At 26.1% G+C, this 12,189-nt stretch overlaps 1 protein-coding gene and 1 non-coding gene across 2 annotated transcripts; one reads left to right on the top strand and one right to left on the bottom strand.

Annotated features, from left to right (window-relative positions):
* Window positions 1-4,358: 4,358 nt before the first annotated feature.
* Window positions 4,359-7,831, bottom strand: LOC127244385 (UDP-D-apiose/UDP-D-xylose synthase 2). The gene is made up of 9 exons (XM_051264895.1): window positions 7,446-7,831; window positions 6,846-6,938; window positions 6,352-6,459; window positions 5,815-5,929; window positions 5,606-5,739; window positions 5,434-5,535; window positions 5,263-5,355; window positions 5,050-5,185; window positions 4,359-4,961 (listed from the first exon to the last, which is right to left on the bottom strand). The coding sequence occupies exons 1-9, from the start codon at window positions 7,713-7,715 to the stop codon at window positions 4,849-4,851; spliced, it is 1,164 nt and encodes a 387-aa protein (XP_051120852.1). The 5' UTR covers window positions 7,716-7,831; the 3' UTR covers window positions 4,359-4,848.
* TRNAR-UCU (transfer RNA arginine (anticodon UCU)) lies at window positions 4,518-4,590 on the top strand. The gene has a single exon. It is a non-coding gene; the product is annotated as a tRNA-Arg (tRNA).
* Window positions 7,832-12,189: the final 4,358 nt, after the last annotated feature.

Here is a 12,189-nt window from a genome sequence, read left to right on the forward strand (position 1 = left end):
GCCTCGCCTCAAATCCAGATGTGCGTTCGCCGTCAAAGCAGCGCCAAAGCTTCTTTCTCCTACGGGTTTGGGTTTGGGTTCGGGTTCGGGTTCGGATTTTGGTAGAAAATGTTGACTGCTGTTGTTGAAATTTTATAAATAATGGGATTGCCGCTACCTGCTGCTAAAATGGTCAATGCATTCAAATACAAAATATAATTATAATAATCTTCTATCTAACCTAATTTAATTTAATACTATATATATTTGAGGACACTGATGTGTAATTATTATGTGTTTTTTTTTTTCAAATATTATTTAGTGGACTCCATCACTTAATATATATTATTATATAAATTAATATATTATATTAATATTATGGGAAAAAAAAAATTGGTTTCCTTATAACAAAAATTTATCAATTCTGATTCCAATATAAGGAAAAAAAACTCATCAATTTTAGTCTCATTATAAATAATTTTAATCTTGTCATATTATAAACAATTTCAATCAATTTTGGTATTATCGTTAAAAAATCAACGAAAATTGCCGAGGTCAACGTAACGGAGGTGACGTGGCAGAAACTATACGGCCATGTACAATTATAAACAGTCATTTTGTCACACGATTATATATATTTCAGTGTATAATTATACATGACCATGTTGCTACACAATTATATAATTCTGCACGGTTTTGTACCTTTCTGATTTGGTCTAAAATTTTATTTTATTTTTTTTAAAAAAATATTTTGAATTTATAATAGTTGATATAGTTAAAAAAAAAAAATCAATAATAATTCTAATATAATTAAAATGTATCAATATTAGTTCAAATATAAATATTTATCGAGTATATTCTTTTATAAGGTTTTTTTCTAAAATTCTTATTCATCAAAATTTTTTCTCTTACAAACATCCAATTATACAACTATTTTTTTTATATTATAGTATTAAAAATTAATTTGACATGTCAATACAATTTCAAACAATTTAAACTTAGAAATATATAATTGTATTGAAATAATAAATTAATTTTCAATACTACTATAATATACAAAAATAAAAAATAGTTGTGTAATTGAATTTTTTAAGAAATTTTTTTGGTAAATAGTTTATAATTTTAGACAAAATCTTTCAAAAGAACATACTCTATAAATATTTGTATTTGAACTAAAATAGATACATTTTAATTATATTAGAATTATTATTGATTTTTTCCTATTTTAACTATATCAACTATTATAAATTCAATATATTTTTTAAAAAAATATATATAACAAAAAATAAAATTTTAGATCAAAATAGAAAAGTACACAGCCATATAGAATTATATATGGTCGTGTAGCAACATGGTCATGTAAAATTATACACTAAAATATAAATGATCGTGTGACAATATGGCCGTGTAGTTTTCAGGTCGGCTATCACGTCACCTCCGTTACGTCTACGTCAGCAATTTTCGTTAGTTTTTTAACGGTGGGACCAAAATTGATTGAAAGTGTTTATAATGAAATTAAAATTGATTAATTTTTTTATAATAAAACTAAAATTAATAAATTTTAATTATATTACGACCAAAATTGATTTTTTCCCTAATATTATATAGTGATTCTTTTAGGATTTTTTTTTTCTTTTAAAAAATTATTTAGTTGGTCACACCACTTAATATATATATTACTCAATCCGTCTATTGTCCCATTGAGATTAGCCACATAATTTTAGGTATTGTGTAATTAGAAAATATATTAGTAAAAATAATTATAATTTAATAAAAAAAATTAAATTAAGATGAATAAATAGTTTAATTAAAATAAAAAATTATTAATTATAAATTTACAAATGTGATTAAAGTGTATAATTATATTTTTTTAAGAAAAAAAGAACAATTATGTGAGATGAGAAAAAATAGAAATAGTGGACCAATTAAGTAGAATAGAGAGAGTATTATATTAATTAACTAATTATATAATATTATTATCTTAATTTTATATGTTATTATTGTTACTATTATTTATTTATTTATTTGTTTCAGAATATTTTAAAATAGTATAATTTTAAATTAAATAATTAATTACTGATATTCTCTTTGTTCAAATATTTTACAATATTTTTTTTCTATCTATCTCAAAATTATTAATCGAAAATAATTTCTTTTTTTTTAGAAAATTACATCAAAAATATATTTAATTATAAAATATTACATGAAATATTAATTTTTTATTATATTGAAACTTATTTATAATTTTATAACTCCTAAAGTTTTAGTTTAAGTAGAGGTAGGGAGTGTGATCTTTTCATTTTTTTATTTCACACTATTTTTTAAAAACATCAATTCATTATACATATGCATTATTTTTATATTACGTATATAATTTTTTTATATTTTATATAAAAAATATCATTTTAAATTATTTTAAAAAATAAACACAAAGTGTTTGAAGCTGAATGAAAATTTAAAATTTGATTTTTTTTTTTAATAGAAAAATGAAGGGTGTGTTCTTGCACTATTGTCTATTCCTAAAAATATATTTTTTTAAAAAAAATTTAATATATTACACACTCATTATTTTTATATTATTTATATATATTTTTTATATTCACATAAAAATGTCCATGTTAATATGCATAAAAATTTAAAAAAAATATAATTATTACATCCTTAAAAAATATATTTGTAAAAATAAATATTGTATACTACCAATAATTATAGATTAAAAATTAATATAACTAGGTAATTTAATTAAAATTTAAACAATTATAAATGATGAAATATAAGGAAAAAAAAAACACTTTATATGAAATGGGGGAAATATCAAATTAAAATAATTTTTAAATCAAATTTTAAACCAAACAAACAAATACACCTCTAAAATTAGCAAGTATAAAATATTACTTCCTGAATGAAATATATACGTAGATCATACGGATATATTTATGTATGTTTTTATTCCAACAAGATGCAACCGCATCATGTAATAATTAAATTTACTACTATATATATATTATAAGTCTTTGCATTAAAATGTAGTAACTCAATCCGTCTCTCTATCATTCATTCTCTTGTATCTCTCTATATTTATATATAATATTATACTTATCATAATATACATACTTTCTTCGTCTCATTGAAATATTATTATTTTTCATTTTTGTTCATTTCAAAATAAAGTTATCATTTCCTAATTTAGTAATTGTACATTTCAAAATAAAGTTATCATTTCCTAATTTAGTAATTGTACTACATACTTCATATAATAAATATTCTTTCAATTTATAATATTACACAAATGTCGTTACTTTTATATTACACCATACTAATAGAAGTATTTTTGTCTTTTTTACTACAATCCAATATAATACTAATATTCAAAAATCTACGTGCAAAAAGCAAACGCCACCCTTCTGGCGGGACGGAGGGAGTACATATATTATAATCCTGCACCAACATATAATATATATATAGCCGTATATATACTTAATTATACTCCCTCTGTCCCACATACCATGTCCACGTTCCCACGTACAATGTCACTTTCCTTTTTTGGAAAATAATTACACACTTTAATCTCATCTTAAACTTTTTATTTTTTTTTTAAAAAAGATTAATTAAACTAATTAGTTATTTTAATATTAATTTATATTATAAGATAATTATTTTCACTAATACATTTTTAATTATCTACTAATTACATTTCTTCTGAAATACGGTGTCTGCTGTATGTGAAACGGAGGTAGTATTATTTATTATATAAATCTCACATAATTCAAATCAAATTTTAAATTCCAATCGAAACCAAATAGATATTTGAGAACTTTCCTCGGTGCTAATATTGGGTTTATTTGATTTGAATTTATATAATAAATGTTTGTTTCGTTCAAGTATGCGTAATATAACATATTACTATAAAAAAATATTTTACTTATATAATAAAAGTGATAGGGCATTAATATCAAAATATTTTTATTTATAAGTAAATTACAAACATATCACTATATCTGCATATATACATAAAATACAAAAGATTCCGATGAAAAAATACAAAATACAAAACTATCAAAATTATTTTAAATACTTTTACTAATCAATAAAATATTATCTTTTTAATCTATTAGAAAAATTTTAATATATACTTTAATCCGGGAGGAACAGAATGAAAACTTAAACCATATACTTTAAGGGTATGTTTGTTCGTGGGTTTAGATTTTGAGTTGGGATTTGAATAGTAAAAATTTTGAATTTGAATAGTTGTATGACATAATATAAATAGGTGTTGACCTGAGATTTTTAATGTAAAATTAATTTTTAATATAATATAAAAAATAAAAATTAGATATTTGATTTGATATTTTGGTGAAAAAAATGAGATCCAATCTCCCAAACAAACACACCCTAAATATCCTTTTATCGCGAGTGTTTGGTCCGATAATTTATGCAAAGCGGTTACAAATTTCCAAATAATAATAATAATAACAATACAAGGTTTCGATTATGTTATATCTATAATTAAATTACAAAGTTAAATTGTAGCACGTAAGGCGCCTGTGGCCTAATGGATAAGGCGTCTGACTTCTAATCAGACGATTGTGGGTTCGAGTCCCACCAGGCGTGACGACTGGTCCTCCAACATTTTTTATTTTTCAATACATACCAAATAGACATAAACAGAAAAGACAACAAACATAACATGCTGCAGCAGGGAACAGAGTTTTAGCCACCAAACATACACTACCAAGACATTTGTGCTTTGTGATATTCCAAAGAATGACTTATGACTTTTCATAATATCGACAATATATATATATATATATATTATAGAAATAGATCATAAAATGGAGATCCGAAAGGCTTACAGAATAGCTCGTGTTCTTAACTGGCCACGGATTGGGAAGTAGTTTTCTTTACGGCTTCAGCATAAGTTCTGTGTTGGTAAGTAAGAGTCGACTCCAGCAAATCCCAAAGGGACGTTTTCGGATTCCAACCTAACAACACCACATATTTATCGAATTGGGTTAACAGAAAGAAAGAGATTTAGTTATCCATCGAACACTTTCAAGTTCGACTATTTACCAAGTTGTCTGTTGATTATGGTCATGTCGGGAATTCTTTTGTCACTATCGTCGTATCCCTCGCCGTAGAATTCTTTCGAGCTTATGTCAACTGTAGGCGTGTCCAGCGCAGGTTCTCCGCTGACTGCTGCGTAAATCTGTAGAAATATGCATTTGAGGACATTTGTCTGCCGTGTGTTATGAATGTATGTTTGGGTTTGGATGCTCCATTTACCTGAGTCATCATTTCAGCAAGCTGCCTGACAGTGACTTCGTTGTTCGGGTTGCCCACGTTGAATATATGCCCATTGGCTCGTGCTGGATTTTCCTGAAAGAAGCCACTCGAGTTCAGACTACGATATTAAATTTTGAAACAGATTGGATAGGAAACGGAGAAAGAACATACTATCATGAGTAGAACAGCTTCGATGGCGTCTTTGATATAAATAAAAGTTCTCTGTGATTCACCCCCGTCTACTAGCTTCAGTGGTTCGCGCCGTAAAAGATTCTGGAGAAAAGATTAAATGAAACAAGAGCGATACGAGAATGATGAATTATCAAAATATGATTTACCATACATTGCTAAAGCAGGCAAGAACTCTCGGAACGCCTTCGCTTGGACCATCGATACCAGGAATGAAATCCATCCTGGGACCAATCCAGTTGAAAGGCCTCACAATTGAGAACTCGAGGCCATTTTCGGCGCCCTCCGCTGTAGCATTAGGAAAATTAAACCTTTAAAATATCCAGCCTCGGTGACGAACAGATTTTCAAATTAGTGACTAACCATATATCAATCTCTCGATTAACTGCTTTGCACATGCATATGACCACCTCTGCTTTTCGATAGGGCCAAAAATGCATGGAGATGCGTCTTCCTTAAGGACGTAGTAATCAGGGTCCTGGTTCGGGAGGGTATTCAAGAAACCAGAAATTTTAATTACAATTACAAATCAAAAGTACAGTAGTATGCTGCAACTTATTTAATCAGAGGAATTTTCTATGAATAGGTATCTATCAAAATTGAAAACAAAAGTTAACATATTTAATTCATTTCTCATAAGCATAAGCAAGAGGAACTTCAGTCCAAACAACGACTTTTTTCATGAAGTAAATACAATGGGAACACGTTTGCCCCCATTTTGATAGATACCTAATCCCCATGACCCTATACGTATACCAAGAAAATGATGATGGATACTTGTGATCTTAAATGTGAAGAAACCATATTGTCAGAAAACAAATACAAGCTAATTAACCAAAGACACTTACACTCCAACATTCTAATTTCAAGAACTCAGAGGGAAGACAAGCAGAGGTTTACCTGCCGGAGCGGACTATCCTTGGGTAAAAAGCTAGCAACTGTTTTCCCATATACTTCACAGGTTGAGAAATGTATGAGGCGCTTGCCATTTTCAGAACAGTATTTAACCTGAACCCAACATATATCAATAATTCAACATCCAAACGATCAACGTCTATGTAAATCAAAAGAGGTCCCGTTAGGAATGGACTATGGTGTGGGGGTGGACTCTGTTATCAAAACGATCAGCGTTGAACATGCAGATTAAATTCAAAATCTTCTATATTTGAAATCAACTTTCATATACATGTATTCAACACATTATACAACTACAAGAAGCATATAAATAAATCAATTATGACTATTCTAATTTGTGATTTTAAAACTTTGAAAGCAACAAGATTTCACTCTTAAATGTAGCATCAGCATCGGCATCGGCACAAGATCCGCCTCCTCAAATGAGACTATATACCAATAGAGCAGGGTGCAAGGCAGTAACAAGAAAAAATACTTACAATTGGAAGAGCATCAATGAAGTTGCTGTAGATTGTATCAAGAGGACGCGTATTGTAATCTGCTGGAGTGCATATAGCAGCGAGATTTATGGTCTGAGCAACAAGAATTCCAGATTTAGTACAGATCAAAGTTAGAACAACTAACACATGAATCAAACTATCAAAAACAGTCACTACGTTACAACGACAGACAAGTAGACAAAAAGGTGAGGCAAAACTTTTAATCGATGGCGAATTAGAAGGAAACAACAGGTCGACCACAAAGTAGTTACTCTAGCCAAACATAGAAACACCAAATTTCAGATCCAAAAAATATCCAAACAAATCAAATCCAGTCAAGGCATAAATGAACTTCACATCTAGAAACAAAATCGGAGACAAAAGACGCTAGTGTTTCACTTCACTTTAGCTCGTGAAACCTCGACGCCGAAGAAATTTCAGAGCAATCGTTCTCGTCATAAACGAATCGTCTAAGCAAGAAATCTACGTATACACACACATATATATATACTGTATATATTCAGGTCAAAGTTCGGGAGTAAGATAGAAATCTTTTGCAGAAATGCCGGAGAGTAAAGGCTAGGAAGTTCGAATACTTACAAGATCCGCCATACGAATGAGTCCTTCGAGGCGAGAGTCGTTCTTGATGTTGAGACGGTGGAACTGAATGCGATCCGCCCAGGGGAGGGACGACGGCTCGAGAAGGTGCTTAATCTTGTCATTGTACACATCCACCGCCAGCACCTTGTGCGGCGTCTCCGCCATCAGCTTCTCGCACAGATGCGAACCGATAAAACCGCCCGCACCTATCATGCATATGGTAATCGGATTGATCACATTCCCGTCCAGATCTGCTCTCCCGGCCGCCATTTCCACCACACTGAGTGAGAAATCCTCTTCTCTTGTACCTGGAAAAGGATTTGACTGAGAATTTACTGAAGATTTTCAGAAATCGAAGATTGGATGAAAGGAAATTCTGAGAAGACTGACGAAAGGAAGGAAGGAATGTATTTAAAGATGTGAAAAAAAAAAATGAAAAAAAAAAAACAGGAGGGAGGTGAAGTTACCACAGCGCGTGTCGCCACCGCTGCGTAATTTATTACTAGAAAATATTACTTCTTCCGTCCCAAATACCATGTCCAGCCTTTTCTGTCCGTCCCACTTACCATTTCACTTTCGTTTTTTTTAAATAATTACACACTTTAATCTTATTTTAGATTTTAATTTTTTTTAAATTTTAATTAAATTAATTAGTTATCTTAATTTTAATTTATAATTATTTATATTATAAAATAATTATTTTCATTAATACATTTTTAATTATCTACTAATTATACTCCTCCTAAAATATCGTGTCTAACGTGTAGCAGACACGGTACGTGAGACGGCGGGAGGAATCGATAGTAATTAATAACTCTCCATAAATCAAAGCAGCGTGGGGTGATGATATTTGTAAATTTATTTATTTTTATTTTTAGTTATAATTTTATTTTTTATTTTTATTTAAAATGTTGAATTGAAATTTGAGAATATATGTCCATATATTAGATTTAAATTACAAACAAACACATTCTATAACTATTTAATAAAGTAATACTTATTTGGTATCTATAACGAAGACCATTGTAGTGAAATTATTAAAATAATAATAATAATACTATTAAAAAAAATTGAAAAAATAAGCAATTTTTCTGTCCACCGACACAAATAAGCATGGGTGACCAAATAACATGGGTTTGTTTGGTATTTGATTTAGTGTGAATTATAATTGTTTTTTAAATAATATTTTAATATAATTATATATATATATATTTTTAAGCAATATGATGATGAATAAGATAATTTGTTTATTCCATTTATTAAAAATATTGGTACAAGATATTTGGATAGTACTCGTATCCTATAGTCATCGAGTAGCCAACAAAATCATAAGAGTTCATGAAGTTTAAACACACATTATTATTTTAAATTGTGTTTAGGTAATGTTATTTGTTCTAATTTATACTAATATTTATTTGTGTTGAAACATATCACTAAAATTTATACAATATATATAAACGGTGTGTTTGTTCGGGGTTTGGATTTTGAATTGGGATTTAAATAGAAAAAATAAATAGGTGTTGATGTGATGTTTTGAATGTAAAATTGATTTTTAGTAAAATATAAAAAATTAAAAATAAATATTTGATATGATATTTTTGGAAGAAAAAAATGGAATGAACAGTATAAATTTTAAATATTTCTTTGTTCCCTCGTTAATGTACTTTAATTTTAATTTAGATAAAAATAGATATTTTAGCCCATTTGTATTTTTTCACTCCATTTTATTTTTCTAAATCATATTTAAAATTCTAAATTTTCAATCACTCTATTTTCTTCTTGTTATCTTCTTAATCCTCTTATAAGTTCAGAGTTATTATCGAAAAAGATGGTTATTATACTCTCTATCCGTCAAATTTGTTGTCACTTTTTTTAATAGGTCTGTTTAATTTATCATTTTACTAATTTTGACAAAGTCAACAATCAACATTTAATTATTACTCTTCATTTAACACTTATTTACAACAAATATCACTAATTTTATTGCATTATCTCTTTTCATTTACTTTTATTTTTAACTAAATTTACAAAAATATTACCAATTATCTATCGTTTTTTCAATAAAATATATATTTTTTTAAATTTTATGCCGGATCCAAATAAATTATTTTTTAGTAGACGGGAAGAGAGTATATTAAAAGAGATGATTTGCGATTTTGGCCTCTTCACACATCTCCGCATGCTATTAGTGTTTGTTCATTTTGTATTTTAGTTTGAACTATTTTTTAATAAAAATATATTGATAATATAAAAAATAATATTTTATATTAAATATTGATTTTTATAAGATGATGTAATATGTATTATATATATTAAAAACATGTCAGATAAAAGGTTACTGGACACACAAATCCTATGTGTAGTTTATCTTTGACAAACTGAAAACTTAATAAAATAAATAAATAAAAAATTGAATGTAATATAATCTGGCACTTCCGAGTACTAGGCAAACACATCCATTAAAGTAGTTTTTAAAATTGTACTTCATCCCTTCATCTTACATAATTTGTTTTTATTTCGTCTCGCATAATTTTATTTTATTATTATTTTTTTTTAAACTTTGATTATCTAATTTAATTACATTTTAAATTTTAAACTATATAATTTTTTTAATATTAATTAAACTATTTATTTTTTTTAATTTTAATTTATAATTATTTTTATTAATATATTTTTTAATTACCTAATAATCATATTTTACTTAAATTTTCATATGTATAAAATTATATCCAAAATATATGTCACGAACGAAATATATATAATTTAAAATGTATTTAATACGACGGGTGCATAACACCGACGCAACGTCCACGTCCGTCCAAGAAGATAACAACACACGTGTTTCTTGCAACCTTTTCCCTTTTTTTTTTTTTTTTTTGTTATTTTCTTTTATTTTAGACGGGTTTTAAAAAATTAAGCAAGCCCCATTATACAATACTATTACCGTTTCATTTTATTTATTTGTTTTATTTTGTTGCGGTGTTTCAAAATGTTACGATTTTAACACATTTTTACGAATTTAACATTTTTTTTAAAAGACTAGTTTTACTTTTCGTCGTTATTATTATTATTATTATTAGAAAATTTCATAGTTATCTATTAAAAAAATTTAATCCAGAATATTATATCTAATCATTATTATATTTTAAAAATAATAAAAATAAAAATTTAGAAAACATTAGGGATGAGCATTCGGATTTTCGGTTTGGATTTTGTCAATTTTGGTTCGAATTTGCCAAATCCAAACCGATCCGAAAATTCGAAATTTTTGAAAAAACAAATCCGAACCGAACCGAGATAACCGAAATAACCGAAATCCGAACTAATAAATTCGAACCAAACCGAAAAATCCGAAATTGTAAATATTTTTATTTTTTTTTAAATTTGTAAATTCTTTTAAAATTTTATTATTATTTTATAATATTAAATATATATAATATATATAAATTAAATATATTAAAATATAATTAATAAATTTGAGTTTTTTATATTAAAATATAATATTTTCTAAGAAAATATTAAATATATATAATAAAAAAATATATTAAAATATTATATTTCGGATTGATTCGGATTTTAAGTATACCGATCCAATCCGATCCGAAAATCCGAAATTTGTTAAAAATTCAATCCGATCCAATCCAAAAATCCGAAAAATCCGAACCAAATTTTAAATTTCAGTTTGATTCGGATTGAATTTTTGGATTTATGATATTTTGCTCACTCCTAGAAAACATAAATCAAATACATTCAATGATTTTATTTGAGTATTCATTACAGTCATTATTTCTATTTTATTATTTTTTAATCTCTTTCGTCCACATCATATACATCTCAACATTCAAACCATTTCAATTATTATTTGTTATAGTAAATCACTTTCAACCAGTTACTTTTACTATTTTATAAATTCAGAATAATATATTTATTTCTATATATTTTTTATAATGTAATAATATACAAACAAAATATAAATAATTTATTTTATTTATTAATATTTTTATTGTCTAATAATATTTTTATACAATATTATATTTTAACTTTTTTAAATATTAACTTATATAAATTTTAATAATTGAATATATTATGCATAAATCAAAATATATTAATATATAATTTAAAAATTATTATTTTTATTACCAAATCTTGTACAAATAATATATGAAGTAAATGAAAAAGTAGAGAATAACAAATAATTTTAAAATATGATATATAAAACGTGAGTATTAATTAATAAATTTTAAATATATAAAAATAATTTATATTAAAATTATAATTTAAAATTTTAAAATTTCAAAACAAATTTGGATAGTATTTAATTTTTATTTTTATTTTTTTAAATTTTTATTGAAGGTAATCAGTTCTCTTAAAAAGTAATAAAGTTTAATAACGGTATTTTTTGTTAAAGTTAATAAGTTTTTGTTAGAGTAAAAACTGAACAACAATGATAAAAATAATAATGAAGAAGATGATTGTAACGAATCTTCTTTATCATGTATTTAGAATAACAAAAGAAATATATAAAGAAAAGTTGTCGAAATTTTGAGATATTGTAAATTAAAAATAATAACAAAAAAATTGTGATAAACAAATACTCCCTCCATCCCATAACAAAGTATCCATTTATTTTTTGCGTCATTGTACTTAACGTTAAAAATATCCTTATATTTGTATAATTTTTTATACAAATATCATTATATTAGTATTATAAGACACTAATAGAAATATTTTTGCAATTTTTCCT

The sequence above is a fragment of the Andrographis paniculata genome, unplaced genomic scaffold (genome assembly GCF_009805555.1).
Source record: "Andrographis paniculata isolate CXL003 unplaced genomic scaffold, ASM980555v1 Contig9END, whole genome shotgun sequence".
Classification (NCBI taxonomy): Eukaryota; Viridiplantae; Streptophyta; class Magnoliopsida; order Lamiales; family Acanthaceae; genus Andrographis; species Andrographis paniculata.